At 39.4% G+C, this 20,651-nt stretch overlaps 1 protein-coding gene across 1 annotated transcript in view; it reads left to right on the forward strand.

Annotated features, from left to right (window-relative positions):
• Positions 1–20,651, forward strand: part of LOC140238436 (uncharacterized) — a 102,504-nt gene that overhangs the window by 46,381 nt on the left and 35,472 nt on the right. Inside the window, exon 3 of the mRNA XM_072318374.1 lies at positions 10,050–10,273. Within this exon, the coding sequence (XP_072174475.1) occupies positions 10,050–10,273 (224 nt within the window). The remainder of the gene's footprint in view (positions 1–10,049; positions 10,274–20,651) is intronic.

Genomic DNA, 20,651 nt, shown 5'->3' on the forward strand with positions numbered 1-20,651 from the left:
ACACTTCTAGACCACAGTATTTGCTATAATATAAAATAAAAAAAAACTGATTTTGGAAACGTGATTGCACAGCTGTGATTCTATTGTAAGTCCAACATGAATTCACACAGGCATGCACACAAAGTTGCTTGTGGCACACACTCGAACAGACTCACTGTCTTTATATTGACAAACAAAATATGAAAGGCTCATGTCCATTCAAAGGCTCTGACCAAATTTTTCCCCACATGTCCACAGGCATATTGCACCAAAAGGCCTTCTTGGTTTCTAAGGTACCTTGCGTGAAGCCCCTCAATATAGCACCCTGACAGATGTATCTAGTTTAACACTGCTGCAGGGCTAGGAGTAGGGAGAAAGGAGCAGCATACACCTGTGTGAGCTATTCGCGGACAGACAAGCAGTACCTGCTAATCTCAGGCTATTCTTAGCTGCCAACTAAATGTATGTGTTCGCCTTCTGTGCAGCACGCAGTCAACAGCGGCAAATACGATGCAGATTAGAGTACTTGAGGCAGGTTGAATGGTATGGTATGCATGCCCCATATATGTATATCAGACATTTTTTATTTGATTGTGTACATTCCTAAACGTGTGCTGTTTATATCGTTTGCACAAGGCTTCTCTTCTTATCAAAAGTATCTGCAGCAGTTTGATGATCAGGTATTTGTTACAGCAATCAAGACCACTTCACGATTGCTTGCAGAATATAGGCCTAATTCGTGGTGAAACATCCGCAACACTCTGGAGATGTATCTCATGTATCAATTCCCATTTCCTGCCTACTTGCGCCTACCACATTTCATTTGTGCTCTGAGCTCTGAGCCAGAATGCTTGAAGTCTCTCTTCAATGTAGCAAAACAAGTTGATATCACTCCATGCTTACCCCGTAACCCAATGATGTCACTGATTTCCTGACATGCAGTGCAAGTGTTCACTATTCTCTTTTTTTTTTTTCTCCCATCCTGTGCCAAACTTAAGGAAGGATATTAGCAAAGCACAGAATGCACTGATGTTAACTGGATGGAATGTGTTGTATTTGGTATATGCTCTGATTCCAGCTTCTAATTCTAGAGTGTTTCGTTTAAAATTTTTCTGTTTTTTCCCATTCCATACTGAATTCCGAAATCCCCATAGAGTTAAAACACAGACCATCAGACTTGTATGGAACGGGTTAATTGCTGTCAAGTTTCTTGAGTTTCAGCGTTGGTCATCAGACTCATAAGGAGATCTATGAATGCATATAATGGTTTTATACCATGACAGCATCTGCTTTTAAGGCATAATTTACCATTTGCAGATGAAACAAAAACCCAGCATTAGTGCTTTAAAATAGTTCTAAAATGTGAGTTAGGGATAGAAACAACCACTGTAAAAATTTGAATTCGTATAATCGATGTTAAGTATTGTTAAATACACAAAATGTGAACAATAGTTATAATAAGAATGCTTCCAGACTAAACCATCTACAGTTATGGTTTATTGAGAAAAATGCTGATTTCTCCTTATATTTTAGGCTTTATTGTGAGAAAATTTTATATGGTAGGATGTTTTGTGATACAACAGACCTTTACATGTGCATCAAATGTGATATCGTGAACATTTTTGAAATCACTGCTCCCAAAGGTAAACAGGAACTTTAATCAGAAGTCTGTGAAGATGTAATCTTTATAACTGCCTGAGATGCTGCAATTGAATATTATCTACACTAAAAGAGAGATGGTACAATTTCAGTTGAGATGGGGCTAACAGGTTTCCAATGTTTTTTGGCGATTTTTTTCTGTTTTTTTTTTTTTTGTTTAGATAATGAGAAACCTCTTAAGAAATATGAAAGAGCACATAATTCGAAGAGGAATTCAAAGGTTATTTGATGAAAATTGGTTTTGAATTGGCCGAGATATCTAAAACAAAGCAATCCTGATAAAAGGTGGGACCTTTTATTAGAATCGCTCTGTTTTTCTTTGTTTTTTGATATATCTCAGCCATTTCAAAACTGATTTTCATCAAATGAACTTTGAAGTCTTCTAGAATTGTATGCTCTTTAACATTTCATAAAGTGGTTTCTAAGTATCTTGCAAAAAGTTAAAGGCTGAATTATCACCTCAACCAGTAGTATACCATCCCTTTAATATTTTTTTTTTTTTTACTCTGTACTATTTTTTTCATTGATTTCCATATATGCTTCAAACTAATTGTCATTGAACAGAGATTACCTAATACCCCTAATCCCCATTGTGTCAACATAGACTTCCTGTTGGACTCGGGCATGTTGCTACTCCGGAGTTACATTTTCATTTTCACTTTTCTTGCATAATAAAAGAGCACTTGACCTGCCTATTTCAGAAAACAGGAGGAATGATATTACGTCAACATATGTCAGTAACGAATTGAGGGAATGCATACTTTAAAAAAAAAAAATAATGAAATTTTGTGGAAATATCTTTAGGCCTATATTTCCTTTATTATCGTTTTATGCATCATGTAATATATATCACAAACTGTAGTATGCTTCTCATCCAGTGATGGCAGTACTGAAACTTCAAAAATTCATAATTTTTAAACAGATTGTCCGGTTTTCCTCTAACTTTATCTTTCTTGTTCTAATAATATTTAGACTGCTTGTACTCAATCCACACACATTATATTAAAGGGAAGATAAACCCCAAGAACAATGTGGATTGAGTGAAAGCAGCAACATTAGTAGAACACATCAGTGAAAGTTTGAAGAAAATCGGACAATCGATGCAAAAGTTATGAATTTTTAAAGTTTTGGTGTCGGAACCGCTGGATGAGGAGACTACTAGAGGTTATGACGTATGAGTGGACTACAATATCAAGAAAATATGAAGAAAATACTACAAAAATCCATTTTTCATGAAAATTACAAATTCATCAACTTGATATTGACATATGTTAAGGGTAGCAATTATTCCCCCCTGCTTTCTGAAAGCGGTTGGTCCACTGCTCTTTCATAATTCTAGAAAAGTGAATTTTTGTTGAATATCCTTTATATTTCCTTTGTATTGTTGTCCACTCATATGTCATATCCTCTAGTAGTCTCCTCATCCAGCGGTTCCAACACCAAAACTTTACAAATTCATAACTTTTGCATGGATTGTCCGATTTTTCTCAAACTTTCACTGATGTGTTCTACTAATGTTGCTGCTTTCACTCAATCCACATTGCTCTTTGGGTTTACCTCCCCTTTAAGGTGAACTTGTCCTTAAAGATCTCATTGTCAATCATTTGGTGTTCTGAGAGATTTTCTGATCAGAGATATCCTCTTTTTGTGTTGTGCATGTGTGTGTGTCTCAGAATTTCGGCTTTTTATGTCAAGTAGGCCATCAATCAACCATTGTTTGTTTAACACCTGTAGCACCCTTTGGTATATAAATGCTTACCATCAAACAGATTGTTGTCATAAAGCCATAAATACTGTATAGACTCAGTTACGACATTTACTCAGCGCAACGTGGTGAGAAACAATGCACTCTTCATAATTACGATACCTGTGTCCCACTTTAAAAACACCTCCATCCTGAGTATCCGTTGATATCTAACCACTCTGCCAGACAGACCCGAACATTTGCTCTATCAGGGTCCCTGCAGCCTGTACCACTCCGGCCTACCTGCCGCACTGTGTACAGAGAGTATTGTGAAGAAATTTGCGGCAGTGCAGGAGGCGCTGACAAATGTCGGGGGTCAACACGCTCCCCAAGTGTTAAATCAGCACAAAACGCCGTCTCTAGGGGGATTCAATTCAAGTGCAAATAGGCACGGGGTAAAAGCCGGGCTGGGCAGTGATACCCAGGCGTGCATGTGTATGTGTGTATGTGTGTGGGTGTGTATTTGTGCTAGTGGATGTAAGTAGTTAGTCAGGGTATGTGATGTATGAATGCATACTCCACATGGCGAGGGAAATGCCGGGTTGAATGATTGGAGTCTTATTATTTAAAGGGTGAGGTCAGGATCAATTTTTCAAGAGGGATTATTCCAGCTGAGGGGAGAAGAGAATGGCGATGTGGTGTCATGGCATTTACTTCCAAGAAGGAGGATGAAGGATACACTTCAGTGAAGTTAAGTAATGGATTGTAAGCAGAAAGTGGAAGATATTGGCTGATCCAGGAACCTATAATAAGAGTTGAAAAATGAGCACAAACTGAATTGTGGCAAGGGAAATATTTTCTCATCATCCTCTCCTCCCCCCCCCTCCCCCCCTCCCCCTTCTCCCCCCCCCCCCCTACACACACACTTCAGAAAAACTTTTTACATGATGACCAGCCCTGCCAGTGATTTATGATTATGGCTATTGTATATCAAGTTGTTCGCACAAGAGACAAGGTAATGATATTGAGCAACATTGTGATTCTTTTACAGATAAGCATAAATGCCTGACATTTTGAGGGGTTTCCTACTTCTTTCACCTTCTTTCAATCTTTTTTTTTTTTTTTTTTTTTTTTTGCTCTAAACTCTGTCAAGACTAAACTTTTAAACTATTTCTTATGTACTTGATGATTTGTATCTTTCGTGACTGATGCATTTTCACTAAACATCAGAGTTGTTCAATGAAGCTGACCTGAGGAAAACTTTTGTGTGATGGTCATTCTCAAGGGTACTCAGCAGCGAAAAACCTGGATTTTCACACACTATAGACTTTCGCTTGAATCTGCTAGGCAACTGAGAAACCAACCCCAAAGTACATTCTTTAAAGTTCTGGTCTGTTTTTGGTTTCTTACGTATGTAAATGCTCAACAGTGGGAATTATTTCCGTTTTGGGTTGATGCAACAATCAGGCACCAACTGGATTCACTGGAACATCACTATGAGGTGGTGATTATATCAAACAAGCACAATATTCATAAGAAAAAAGACCGGACTGTGGCATTACTCTTGTAGTAAATTCCTCAGTATATGAGATATTTTCTTAATGACTCTACTCAAGATATAGTAAGCAAATAATCAACATTGGTGAAGGTGATGGGACAAACTATCACTTCCGAGGTGATTTGGATGTAGCTATCTTTCCGAAGCGCAGCTGAGGAAAGATAGCGTACACATTCAGATCGCCGAGGAAGTGATAGTTTGTCTCATTGCCTGAAACTAAAAGTTGATTATTTGCTTTATATTCCACATCTAGGGTCCTAGATATTCCCATTTTGTTCCACATCTGAAACCGTTTTAGCTGTCTTTAGGTATCCTCAGGGCTTAGGCTACGTAGTTTACTTTAGATGTATGCGCGTAGATGACAAAACAACAAATTTGCTCCGTGCCTCGCGTGTGGCAGACACCGAAATAAAAGTGCATTGCACTGTGGTCTATCACTTGACCCAGGTCAAATGATAGACCACAGTGCAATGCACTTTCATTTCACGCGTACTCAAAATTGTAAGTTATATCATGTGTTATGACTGTGTGGACTAAGAGATCAGCGAAACAAAATGACTATCATCATAGAGTGAAACAAACTTTTCTTCTCAGGTGATGTGATGGGAAAAACTACGCTTTATCACATGATCAGCTCTCGACCAATCCTGTAGACAGATTCTTAGTATGTGGAATATAATTAATAATATTTTCATTTTTTATAAGCATTGATCAGAGCAGAAAAGTGTTTTCATTTGTACCAATTATCTCAGCAAGAGACTTACATTCGTTGGTCTTTTCATTATTGCAAAGCACATTGCCTGCCAGTTCAAGGTTTCTTCGGGAAAATTAAACCCATGTGAAAATAACAGCTTATACAGTATGCAGAATACAATACAATCATGTAAAAAAAAAAAAATGGGTGTTTCCAGGGATGGAGGCATATTACCCTAATATTATTCTGATACAATTTGATAAATCTCAAAGTCATTATTCCACATTCTTTTAGTTCACTCAGGTTTGCATTAATACTTGTTTGTTACCTATATGTGTCCATCCCCTATTATTTTTTTTTAATATTATTTTATGGGTAGAATCTCTATATGAATAAAATTAGTCGTTGGGCACTCCACACAGCACTGACACTAAAACAAAAGCAAGAAAGTGGTAAAAACTGAGCAAAATCAGATCAATATATATTATCATTTGATTGTTCAGCTAGAGTGAGATCTCATCATTACCTGTATATAGCCATCATGATTGTTCGTCTATATAGTCAAGGTGACACTTTTGCGTTATTAAAACAAGAGTAGATGAACAAACGACCACAGATGTGTACTTTGGATTTGGTGATCAACTGCAGTAAAATAGCACACTATTTTGTGATTAGGAAATTAGTCAAATGTCAAAAAAACCCGCTATTTGAACAAAATAGCGGGCTATTTGATTGGGAAATTTTCCCCCAAAGTCTTGATCTAGTTGGTGAAATATGCGCTAATTTGTGAATTAGCGTGCTATTTGGATTGCTTCTTCATCAGCCTGAAATTTTCTCAATCACGTACTTCTGATCGAATCACACTAGAGCCCATAGAAACTGCCGTCTGGCTGCACAGAACTGTTTGTAGAGTTCTGTGGCTGAGTGAGCAAGCCGAGTAATGATGCAAAGTACATCAACTGTGGGCTGATTTCCCAAACAGGCTGGTTTTGAGCCGATGAAGATGCACTTTTGTAATATCGGGCTGTTTTTGCAAACTGCAAAATAGCCTGCTAGTTTGAACTTCAGTCTGATGAAGGCATGCCTATATATCATTCCACATACACCTGTGTCATTCCCCATGGGTTGCTATATTGAGCCAACAAAAGACCATGTCAATGGTAGTACTTGAGAGAAAAGAAGATCTTTACTTTTACACCCCCAATCTCTTGTATGAAGAGTCAAGATTTGCATGCATATTGGATGGAAATTTTGGGGAAAGACTAGCTCATGTTTCATTTTGTTGGTGGAATATGGTCAGAAAAAAATGCTTTCCAGTGCAACAAATTGATTGTATATTTCAATCGAATTGAATCTTTTTTAACAAATCATGACTCCCACATACTGGAAATGGTGTCACTTTCTGACATTAGAGTTGGGATTAGAACTTCAAAAAAAAAAATAAAAGAAAGAAAGAAGAAAGAGAGATAGTAAGAAAGAGAATGGGCAAGAAGTAGGGAGAAATATAAGGAAATATGGAGAAATATACACATGTACATGTCTGTAGACAGACAGACAGACGGACAAAGTGAGCGAGTGCCGTCTGAGAGAAGAAAAAAAAAATTGTGGGGCTTCTTCACAAAGAATATGTTTGCTTCCCAGCACTTTATCCAAATTGATGAGGGAAGAAGTGTTTTCAGACCTTTAGGCTAGAGGCAGAAATTGCCAAGTGACACAGGAAGATTGTAGACCTAACAACTCGCATCCAATTTCCTGAACAAATCATTATTTTCCAACCTCGGGCTTCCATGTGCGCAGTCTCCGCTGCCTGCCTCGTGTGGGAATCACGCCGCTCACCAGTAATACCCGTCAGAGGATTTCTCTTGGCCATTTGGAATACCCCGTCGGTGAATTGCCCCGCTACATGGATATCTTTCTCCATCACATCCTCCACCATTTGTATTTTATTGAAGGTGACAAGACCAAAGAGCAAAGTAATTGTTTTCCTGGGCACCATGGACCCTGTATAGAGCCAGGGCAAAAGACACCTGTTTTACTTTTTAAAAAGAGCAGGAAATGTGCATTTCACCCTCTCCCTTTCTGGTTCATGATCTCATGGTATACTTTTCAACTCGGCAAGAGCAGTTGTAAAATTCAGTTATTCTCTCAGAAAGGTATTGCATCTGCAGGCTTTTGTTACGCTTTGAACAGGACATAGCCTGTGCATGTTTCCCCCCCCCCCCCACCCAACCCCGTCTTATGTGAATACATTATGCATGCCCATTGAGCAAGGAGAAATATACTCATGGCCAAGGCGACGTGGGCACTATTTATTCTCACTATACTCTGTATGCCATATATTTCGCAGGTTTTTATGCCTCCGCCACGAAGTGGTGCCGGAGGCATTATGTTTTCGGGTTGTCCGTCCGTCCGTACGTACGTCCGTACGTACGTACGTCCGTACGTACGTCCGTACGTCTGTACGTCCGTACGTCCGTCCGCTTTCGTTTACGCGATAACTTGAGTAATATTTACTGGAATTTTACCAAACTTGGTCCAAGTATGAAGTATGATGGGGCAACGATTTGATAAGATTTTGGGTGAAATCGGCTAAAGGTCAAAGGTCAAAGGTCAAGGTCAAATCATGAAATTGTATCCGTTTACGCGATAACTCAAGACTGTATGGAGCAAATTTCACCAAACTTTGTTGGAGGATGATGTATGATGGGACAATTACTTGATTAGTTTTTCAGTGAAATCGGACAGAGGTCAAAGGTCAAAGATCAAGGTCAAATCCTAAAATTTATCTGTTTATGTGATAACTCAAAACTGGATGAAGCAGCTTTCACCAAACTTGGTCCAAGGATGATGTATGATGGGACAATTAGTTGAGTAGATTCTAGTGACATTGACAAGAGGTCAAAGGTCAAAAGGTCAAGGTCAAATGCTAAAAATGTTGCTATTTCCCCCATATCTATGCAATGCCCGCAGTTATTTTCTTGAAACTTAGTGTAGACATGTACTACTGCATAAGGATTCTCCAGAGAGAGTTTCATGTCATAAGGTCAAAGGTCAAAAGGTCAAAGGTTAGGTGAAAATGTTGCAATATCACTTTTCTCGCAAATGGTTCAATGTATCTTCATGGAACATGGTACATATGCATGTACTGACTGGCAGGGATTATCTAGGGAATTTAGGGGTCATGGGTCAATAGTCAGGGGTTCAAAGGTCAAGGTCAACTCCTCAAAATGTTACTTCTGTATTTCCCTCATGCTAGTATATGCAATGATTGCATTATTAGTTTTAAAAGTGTTTAATATATGTACATGTATTACTTGATGGAGATTCTCTTGGAAATTTCCAGCCAGAAGGTCAAAGGTCAAAGGTTAAGGGTCAAAGGTCAAGTTTAAATGAAAAAAAAAAATATTTTGTACTGTAATTACACTCTTTCTTCATACCGTGAAAATTATACTCAATGCATAAACTTATAATGAGGTCGGTCAGAAGTCAAGTAAAAATTTTCAATTCCCCAAATATGTGTACCTGCACTCTTTAATAGACAATTATAGCAAACCCAGTTCGTGGAAAGTGAACATTCAAGATATTTCTGACAAACCTGTTATTTCAATATTTTGTCAGTTATGTGAAACTGTCATCACACATTGTCAAGACATTGTACTATACACCTATTGGGAGAATCATGCATTATGGCGGAGGCATCAGTCGCCGTAGCGACATTTCTAGTTTAGTTTTTTGTGACTTTCACAAGTTGGGTGGTGTTCACAAATTTTACACCACATGGAATTATTTGTGTTCTCAACATTAAACTTGCAAGCACACATTTATCTGTCCATTTGCTGTATACTCCATGATCAAGAATTCAACCATTTGCAAATTTTCGGTACATCCTGATTCGCCCCCCTCCACTCCCCCCCCCCCCCCAAAAAAAAAAAAAATGTACATGTGTTATATTACATTAAATACGACTAAAATTTTGAAGACAATACTGACTGCAGTGTAGCTCTGTTATGCCAATCACTGGGTGTTGAATTGTCACAGGTGCCACAATTTGTGTTATTTTTATCGATATGCAATTACTTGAAACCAAGCCCATTCAAGATCAAAAGTAGATGTAGAATTCATGCATACACAGTATTGCTTGCATCTCCATTGGTAGACATGAAATTATTTTATAATCACAATGTGCATGTCAACATGTAGTCTATAAAACTTTATTCATTCTGTTCTCTCTTCCAAGTTTTCCTATATTCTCAAGCATTTTATGGATATAACAGTCATAATATATACCAAAGCAGTATCAATGTGTGATTACCATTAAACAGAGAAACAAAAAACTCACGGAATGGATATGCAAGAGTTGGCTTATTACAGCTGAGCAGGTCAAATCATAAAATCCAAATATCAAACACATTGTTAAGTTTTCTGGATGAATGAATGAGTATATGACAATATTCCTATGTCTATGTTGATCACAGGTAATCTACCATCTAACGGTGCAACTCCCAACGGGCGAGGCCTCATCAGTAGCATCCCACCTGCCAACGGAGGCAACAGCACGGTAACAGAGTCTGTGACGACCAAGTCCAAGACGGTACGAAAGGTGGTCACTAGGCCCAACCTGAAGCCCTTCCAGCGCCGGAAGGCTACCAATGGTTGGAGGGGAGAGGGCGAACCTACCCAGAAACCAGTCATCATCAACGTAAGGGAGAAATCTTCTCTAGCCCAATATCATTTTCAGCTTTGTTCACAAAACCACTTGGTGCTCATCTGTCTATGCTTATGGAATACCACCTGTTTTTTCACCATTTTCTTTTTAGAATACTAAATGCAAACTTGAAAGCATAATCATGATTTCAGTTTATATCATGAAAAAAATGGTCTTGTTCCTAAACAAAAACAAAGATTTGAATTCTCTTTCAAATAGGAAAAGTCAGTAGTTCAAGGCAACATTAACTTCCCCATCGATCTTCAGGTGGCTTTCTGTATATTTGGAATAATTGGTTCAGTAAATTGCAAAGAGCAGGGCTGTTTTCTGTCGATGGTAACATTGCAATATATATATTTTTTAGTTGAATGGCAAGGTAAGCACTTTTGGCTTCTTTTTTATTTGGGGGGGGGGAGAGATAATCAAAACTAAATATTAATTAAAATCTATTAGTATGAATACTCAATGTAACTAACCACATAGTTGTATTGATGATGGTACCTGGATTGTTGATAATGGCGGGTGTTTGCCCCATTTAGTAGCATGCAAGAATTATTTCATTTTCTCTGTAGTGTGGATGTGATAGTATGTTTGAAATATGCCATTTCCAAGAGGCCACAAAACAAGTAGATGAATGAAACTTTTCTTTTCTCAACCCAATGGGAATAAAACATATACAAAATTTACTTACTAAATTTAGAAATTAATAAAACTAAAAATGTAGAAATTAGTTATCCATCGTAGTGAAATTGTAACATTTAGTTACGTCATAAATGTATTTAGTTACAAAGGATTGTGTCCTGTACTTATCAGTGCAAAATGGAATGTCACACTTTGGGTTTTTGTTTTTGTTTTGTTTTTTTGCAAAAGTTTTCTATCATCACTTTCAGATAGAGACAGATTTTAATTGTCACATAGATCAACTGAACGACTGGAACATTATCAGACTAAAAAGGGAAGTGAGCAAATATCTCCAAGTGCTTCTTTGCCTATGTCAGATAATATCATCAGTCTTATGCCAAAAGGGCCTTAAACCTCTTCCACTGTTATGCCAAAAGGCCCTTAACACTATAGACTTTGTACACTATTAGTGCCCTTTTGGCATAACGGGGGAAGTTCTTTCAGGCCCTTTTGGCATAAGGTCATCGATATGATGATGATATGAATGACTGCTTCTCAAGTGATTTCGTAGTCCCCATCCTATTTGTGATTGTCATGGTTACAGTATCGAGTGATGTTTTTAATCTGGGTTAATCATACCGGCTACGGCAGTCGACAAATTAACGCAGAAATTTAGTCCATCGCATGAGCAAAGTTGGTCACTGGTGGTGAAGTTTTAATTTGAACTGGAATCTTGCAGAGCACTTGTTTGATGGGCATTTCTGTGACCAGATTGGTGACTGGGAAATGACAAAAGGTTGGATCAATCTGCCCTTGTGAAGCTAACAGATTTTCTGCTTTATCAACAGCAGAGATCAAAGAACAAACCTAGCGTTGAAAGGTACATAACTTTTAATATCCTGTCATGTCACCTCAACACAGATTGCAATGAATCACCAGCTTTTATATCTCTCACGTTCTTTCTATCTTTCTCTCTTTTTTGTCCTATCTCTTCGTATATACATCAGATAGGTGTATATCGACAGATTGGGAAAAATAGAAAGATAGGAAAAAATTAAGAGAGATATAAAAGTTTGTGATTCATATCTTTATACTTTATATTCATATCTTTATACATATTGTGAAAGGTATCTCTGGTGCACAAAATATGATATCATGTACAATTATGAAATATAACATGAACATGTTAACACAGGTAATGGATCTGTCTGTAGCTATGCAAAGATGCTAGGAAAATAAAGAAGCGCAAGACAGTCTTCTTTCATAAAAGGCATTAGTATGCATGAGTAATGAAATGTCAATGAGATATCAACCTATGATGACATGAATATTAATCCCTGGCAGGATATTTAGTACCAACAATTGTAAAAAAAAAAAAAAAAAAAAAAAAAAAAAAAAAAAAAAATTGCATTCATTTCAAATACAAATGGTTATTCCTGGTGCTTTATTCAAGCATGGTCATACATTCAAAATCCATCCTTCATGTTTTCCCCCCTCTATACACAAAGCCAGAAGGCACAAGTTTGCTGTCTTTGATTATTTTTCTGTTTTTTCGTCTCATCCCGTTTTCCGCAAATACATTTATTGATTGCAAATGAGGCTTAACAAATTGATTTGCCCGCAGTCAGCCACCTTAGGCGGTGAGCAATGCTTTCTAAACAAAGATTTTGAAAGAAAAGAAAAATCCCTCACCTCTGCCGCTCATCCATTTGAGAAATATTTTGTTTACATTGGACCCTCCATCTCCCAGTCGCAACATGCTTTGTGCACACAGTCCAAAAACAGGATGGACTGTTCTTCTTCAAAAACACAAGCTCTGTTTAATTAGTTCCAGTGATGTCCCCTATACATTCAATTATGAAAACTACAGTGCTTTGTACTTAGCTTCCCTCCTTCTCCCTCTCAAAAATATATAGAATATAAATGTACAATATTTTTTTTTTTGGGGGGGGGGGGAAGAGGGGGTATATATGGGAGAAAGGAAATGCATTGAGACACCATGTGTGGTTCCGCACAAACAAGAATCCATGATTATCATATTTCATTTCTGGCTATGCCGGTAAAAGTGCCTAGCAAACATGGGAGCTTAGAAGAAGAGTGGTGGTACAAAGTCACCGTGGCAGCTAGCCACATCAGGCTGTCACTCCCGATGTGCCAAACGATAAGTTGAAGGTAAATAACTCGGTGAGCAGTAGCGTCGCCCTTTCTGCCTTCACTCTCTCGGCTCGGCCCCTCTAATGCATCTGTTGGCTCTGTGAATGGGGGGAAGGGGTGTGGGATGGGGTAGGGTTTGGTTAGGGGAACAGTTAGTTAGGTAAGGTGTTCGGTAGCAGCAGACCTTTGAGTAAGGGTTATAGGGTAGTGGAGGTTCAGCGTTGGGGTGGAGTTAGTGGTAAGGAATGAATCCAATGAAGCAAGATTGTCCAATGAAGGAACTAAGCTCAGAGCTTAGTTTGCCACAGCTTAGTCGGTCACCGGACACCATTTATGGTTGCAAGTCAAGTCAGTGTCAAGTTAGGTTCAGTCAGTCGATTGTGTGTCAGATTTGTGTTGTGCGGCTACGTCCAGCACAACACGTCCAGCTGACATCCGATGAGTCTGTTGAGTGTCCAATGATTAACAGTTATCAGATGCTACTCATCCACGTGGCTCAACATACTTTAGCGATAAACTTGCAGATGGTTTCTTGACCAACCCTGAAGCAGTAGTAATGGGCCCCCCTTGTAGTTGAAAGGTGCCTTACAGTGCAGGCCAACGTGGGTCCAGGTTCTATGGCTCCTCTGGCATTGGTATCACCATGGTTGAGCCCTGATGGGAGTCTCTGGAGCAGTTCATCAAAAGAATATTTGGCCTGACTTCAGAAATTGAAGAATGATTCATCCTCCATCTTCAGTTCATTTTATAAGTTTGGTGTGCAATGTGTAGTGCCCATACAACAGCCTTCTGTCTGCATGCAGCCATGGCCAAACCCCTTTAGTGACATACTTCTCTGCCTCTTCCTCAGTCTCTGTCTAAAATAACCTCATGTGCCATTGCTTTTTGTTGCATAACTCATTGCTGTAGCATGAAGACACAGCCCAAGGCTGCAGCATGGCAAGGAAGTTGATCCATGGCTAGTCAGGAGGTGTGCTTTTTTTTTTTTTTTTTTTGGCAGTCCATTTGACCTGATTTTAATACATAATTTCTGATTCCGAAGTACTCTGGTCAGATCCACTTACCCTCTGATTACTTACCAATTACCATGGTAGTCGGACTGGTGTCTGTCGTTTGTCAACAGTGTAGGGTTAGTGTCAGATCAGTCTCAAATTATCCTCCGGCCACAATCAGATGGATCAGATTCTGCTGATGAAAACAACTGGCAGATGTCAGGCAGCCACCAGCCTTTCATCTGATTGCTCCAATCAATGTCCGATCTTCATAGGATTTGCCAGAAAACAGGGCCCCAAAAATATTTTTATTGGCTCAGATTCATAGAACTTTACATATCGCAACACTTAAATTCCTGCATTTTGAGGATCAGGGGACCGTTTCATGAAACTTTTTGTCAGTGATTTACACTGACAACTGTTACAAGCTACTGAAATCCTTGCGTCTGATTGGCTGATAGCAAATTTGTCGGTGAAAACCTCCGACGAACTCGTTGATGAAACGCCCCCCTGATGAGCCTCTGAGGGTCAGTGGAGGGGGGCATAAAGTAGGGGTTCAGGTTGGAATTGGGATTGGGACATCAGTAGGGGGTGAGATAAAGGTAGAGTTTGGATAGTGATGGGGTTTGGATGAGGGTAGGGATAGGGGTTGGGGTTAGGGTATGGAGTAGGAGCTAGGGTATGGAATAGGATAGTGTTTGAGGAATGGTTGGGGTAGGGTTATGAGTTCGGGTAGCGAGAGGGATAGGGTAGGGGAAGGGGATAGAACATGAGGGAATGCTACCCAGCCCTGACTCCAAATTCATAAAACATAATATCCAGTTTGCTGTGGTTGCAACCAGAAGCAATGGCTGAAAGGAAGTACTCCTTATGCAGCTGTCATTTGTATGACGCACCTCTTGACCCCCGGGAAATGTGCGTCATGGTCGCGTCAAGTACCACCAATTTGATGACGCGTGGTGCCGTCACGGGAGCAAAATGTCCGTCACAATACTGACCCATTATGTGCGTCATAGTCGGTCATTTAACCAGAGTGTGTCAAAAGGTTCGTTAATGGGACCGTCATGTAATTTTGCGAGGCTTCTTACATGGGGCATGGTATCCCTCCGTAACAGAATAAAACAAACTCGCGATCGCGAGTCGGCCGAATTCACCGGCTCCTGGAAACGCGAAAATGACACAATTTTCAATCAGTTTTATTATAACATACTGATACTCACTTCATTCTCGTATGTCTTCTTTTTCTATCTGATGTCAGACTAAAGGTCTTTTCAGAAAGTTTGAGTACAAATTTGCTCCAAAACCACACTACCAAACACGATTTGTGATTAAAATCATCACATACAGCCCGCGGCATCGCGAAGCTCGCTATCCTTCAATCGCATTCACTGTAGTGTAGCATCGACCGTCGACCGTGGAACCTGCAGCGAGCAAAACCACGTGCGTGATGTCGACCATGTGGTACATGACGGTATTGTATACATACAGTACACGCGTACATACGTATACAGAAGGCGAGGCATGGCAGAGGCCAGGCCCCAAAACACATACAAACGATTATGGAACTAACATTACTGAGAGTCTATTAAAACCTGCATTAACTTAAAATAGTAAATTCTATTTAAACACTAGCCATATAAACCATGTACCTAACTTGGGTTTAATAAGGTTCGTGTTTAAATAGGCAGGGGCTTCAATCAAGCTGTTTTCGAATCGGGGAAGGGGAGGCGGGAGGTTACGGAAAAAAATTACTGTGGCCAGGCCGTAGTTTCGCGAAACTAGATAGTTTGCCATAGCAACGTGTATATCAAAACACGCGTTTCTATGGGATGTCCATGAACTAGGGAACGGTTTAGAGAAATTCGAAGTCATTCGAGGTTGAAGTGGTTTTTTCCTACGCATTTTTTTTTTTGTTGTTGTTGTTGTTCATATCTAAAAAAAAAATCGATTTCTTAATTTTTTTCAACTGGTATTTGGGAGTCTTGTAATATATTTAAAATGTTGATAGAAATTTCTGAATATATTCAGAAAGTATGCCTAGAGGCGCCTACTGTTTGGATAAACGGTAAACATGCAGTCTACGTTCGATACGAAGAAATCATTACGTCTTTCACGAGGAAAAACATACAAAACAAACAAAAAACACCTACGAACGAATGTTGATAGCCAAAACTTTGATAAGTAATAAGAAGTTATCATGAGCGTGAACTGAAATTAATTGTCATGATTTTGTGGTCTAACCAGGTGATGACTGCATCTCATTGAACCTACTCGTAGTGAATTTCTCTGGGCATACGAGACCTTTTAAGTATTTCTGGCTCAGTTGCATTTTTAATTGACTGATTAATCGATCTTTTTTTTTATTGTTCAGGGAACATAAGATATTCGATCAAGTACATTATATTCGACTGTTTGATGTTTCCTACTATGCGCCAAAAGAAAGGCTATAGAATCACGATATCTTTGCAATGATTCCTTTAATTCAACTAATGAGCTGGTTCTTCGATCGATATTTCCATGATATTTACACGCTGTTTATTCCAGTGCGCGCATTCTTCCGTCTGGCACGCACCTGGGTGTGGCACATGCTTTTGTGGAAATTTCCACAAGGGGAGAGGGGTGGGGTGTCAAGTTTCTTCGAGCCGAAGAGACTGCATGTAAAACAATCTCTTCGCTCTAATTTATTGTCATTCGTGCTTTCCCCTTATTCTTTGCTGATATTGAACATTTAGATTTAACTTTACGAAGGTTGGTAGCACGTGGTTCTATTTTGTTGTGAGGTGTATGTAATTTCTTTTTTTTTTATCATTCTTGGAAAGGAAAAGAAGAGTAAGGGGGAAAGAAGAATAAGAGGGAAAGTAAAATGGAACGAACGGCACGTACGCTCAGCATTCACAGTAAGCCGTCTTTTTACACCAGCATAGTTATCATCATCACCATCAGACATCACTCAGACCATTTTAGCCTTTTCCTATCAACATTAAGAAAAATAAATAACAAATACAAAGTATCAACACCTCCCAACAACACAAATATTTAGAAAAGACAACACACGGCACACTACAGCGGCTGGTATCAAACTTCGTCGCTTCGATTCGAAAAAGTATTGCAGCAAAGCGGAGAAATCGCCGTTACGAAAATAGCAGTGCGAGACACTTGAAAGAATTACGTCAAATACTTCAAAGTATAAAGGGAACGGATAAAGTGATATAAAATGGAAGAAATCGTACCAAACGATGTGTGAGAAACGACAGTGGAGAACGGCAAGTTTAGTAGTAGGCTTAGGCCCTAGCAACAGTTTACAGCACCGAAAGCTACGCGAAAATAAGGTGAAAATAAATACACATTGGAAACTCGGTATTGCGACAAGATCCTTAGGATCAAGTCAATAAACGATACAAAACAAAGGAAATCAATTCATTTTGACCGGAAAATAGTTTGTTATAAGTATTCTGTTGTATGAGATCTCCTTTGATAGGCCGAGAAATACATCGAGCTTCCACGATACTCGGGAAAGACAGTTCGAACGCTTTTCACCTGCACATACTGCAGTGCACATCAATACACGAACAAAAACTCACCTCTTCCTTGCAGAAAAATGATGCAATAACGTTACAAAAAACACACACAACACTCTAAAAATCATTTCATACTTGGGAGGCAAGGGACAAGCGGATGAAGAAGAAGAGAAAAAGAAGCAGACATTGCACAACGGAATGCTTCTACCCCGATTCGAATCGAAACAGGGCACTGGAGTGTAGTGGCAGCTGGCTACAGTGTGCAGCTAAGCTACTATACTAACACTCCCCAGCCGCCCACAACATGGGGATACAGTACCACGGCGATCGAAGTAAACATCCAGGGTCCGTAGGCGACAGGGATTCACGCGGGCGAAGTTCCGTTCGGTGTACACAGTTCGCAGGCAGCGAATTGCGTGAGCGCACACAGAGCTCTGCAGCATTCCAGTCTGGCACGTACTGCGAATAACATGTGCGTCAAGGGTCAGTCATTTTCACGAAGAGGTGCGTCACCATTTTGACTGGTTAATGCGTCAATGTCTCATAGAGGTGGGTCACTTTTTGTGACGGAGGGTACGTCATGGTACCTAAAAGGTATGACGCACATTGGTACTTTGACGCACCTATCCCGGGGGTCAAGAGGTGTGTCATACAAATGACAGCTGCATTATCCTGACTCTAAAATTGCTAAACATTACACCTCGTCGGCTATAGTTCCAAGGAATGAGCAGAAGATGTGACCTCAGCATGTGAAGAAATTCCAGTTAATTTCAGTTGGAACATTTTCATTACAGATGTTTATGCCCATTATTTGATTTAGCTAGAATTTAAAAAATACCAGAATTTAGGAATGAAACCCTGTGTGAACGTAACTGAACTCCAATTGTGTTTTGGACGCATAATTTATGGTGACCTTCCAATCACTCCCGCAGAAAGATGGCTCAAGAGTTATTGATGGGAACTCGGAAAGAAGCCAAACCTCCCCTCCTCGCTCTGAAATTCAAAACTGCAGAATCCGTGAAGCCTTCCTTGGTCGTGTGAAAGAACAGTGATTTGAGTCGTAATTGCAATCTTGTTTATAATTTAGCATTCAAATTAAAAACTCTCGGTACATGTATTAAAGAGCAAGGCTACTCTCCTCTCCAAACAGGATGTTAAAAAAAGTGACAGGAGGGATTTCTGTAATTAGCCTTGCTGCATTCCTGAGGGATCCTTTTTCCAAAGTGTGTTTTTCTTTTTCTGGTTGTGTGGCTTTAAGTATATGCCATATTTTCTTATTGAAGTGTGTTGACTCTGTGAATGTAATTTAAGAGTTTAGATGAGGCTCGGTTTACAATTGCAGCAGATATAGGCCGCGTTCATGCGAATTTCGTAGCCAGAATCACAAACATGAATCATGATTCAAAACGGCGTTTCAAATCACGGTCTCGGCGGAAGAGCGTTCATGTGGGCTTTCGCAACGCTGATTTTGGCTCAGCTCATCCTTTGCCATTGCGCAGCGCACTGCGCAGTTTGACCTTGTCTACGTCTCTGCAACTCGAGCCAGACCTCCTTATTCCAACTGTATATACAGGCCTTTACGTTTTAATTCGGTGAATACTTTCCGATAAGCTGTGGCATTCAGGCTCTGCCCACAGATCGAGGAACAGATCGAGGAATAATCCTAATTCTTCGTCTCTCCAATTGTTTCCCTTGGTAGACACAGTGCTGCAGCCATTACTTTTATCAACTCAATCGGAGAGTAATTACATGTATTATTATATTAATAAACAGTTAACGTTAGATACTAGCATAGAATCGGTGTATGGCGTTGATGTAAACAAACAAGTGCAAGTATGGTACCAAAACACACGATTCTTAAGACGTACACAAGCGCGCGAACAGAACTAGAAGCTGTGGGATACCCCATGAGACACGCATGCGCACAGCGCACAATGACGTCATAGAATCATGATTGAAATCACGGTTGCGTTCATGCGGTTTCTGCGATCGTGATTCTGGCAGAATCATGATTCAAAACGCCCTTTTTTCCGCATTTCAGATCGGCGTTTTGAAACGCGTTTAAATGGAAAAATCGCATGAACGCAACGCAACTAAACATGTTTAGCGACTAAACGTGTTTAGAAACGCAATTCTAGTTTCGCATGAACGCAGCCATATATGCAATGTCAAACTACACATTTTTGCACAATTTAATTTTTTTTCCCAGTGCTGGTCCAGTAAGATGACTTTGATTATAAATTGACACAATACTAGATATTGTAAGGCGGACGTAAACAAAACAAAACAAAAAATAGCGGGATTTCGATTGCGATCCAAATACCAAGATTTTCTATGCCGGTTCAGACAGACAAAAATATCTTGCTAATTGCCAATGGTGATATTTTGTGGACCAGATTGTGCATGCCTGAAGTCTACCGAAATGATGACCCTTGCCCTTGCTTGTGCACTATCATGTTGTGTATTTTTAATCGTAGCATAAAAATCTTGAGATTATCTGCTCTGGCATTGAGACACTCGCTGCAGTGCAAATTACTATACAATTTCTCAAATAATTGTGACAATTCTGAAAAAAAAATGATAACTCCATTCTTGCAGTTTGGATCGCTGGCAAAACTCTAAAGATAGGGATTGCCATGCAAACCTCAAGATTATGGATCCTGCTAATTTGTGTCAGTGTGGATGACACTGGAGTGTAACATCACTTGGAACAAAATCAAGCAAAGCAAACAAAGTGTGGTTTTATATTTTCACACCTTCACATCGTGCGAAAAAAAAAATGCACAGTGAAATTTCCCATATAGCGATAGATAGTGTTTCACCGACAGTGGACACTTGAGCCTAAAACAAAAGCAACAAGGATCTTGAATCAAAGATCTTACTGTATCAGATCTTGCCAACTCTTGCATATATATGAAATGATAGTCATTGAAAAATTATCTTTGGTACTTAGCCATTAGCAGGTTCAAAAAAGAAAAAAGGAGAAAAGTTCTGATCTCAGTAACCTCCATAGGTTCTCATGGTTTTGGATGAATATGGTTGTCCATTTTAGGACTACCAGTGATAAATAACAGGTAGTGTAAATCA

The sequence above is a fragment of the Diadema setosum genome, chromosome 1 (assembly GCF_964275005.1).
Source record: "Diadema setosum chromosome 1, eeDiaSeto1, whole genome shotgun sequence".
In the NCBI taxonomy this organism is placed as follows: Eukaryota; Metazoa; Echinodermata; class Echinoidea; order Diadematoida; family Diadematidae; genus Diadema; species Diadema setosum.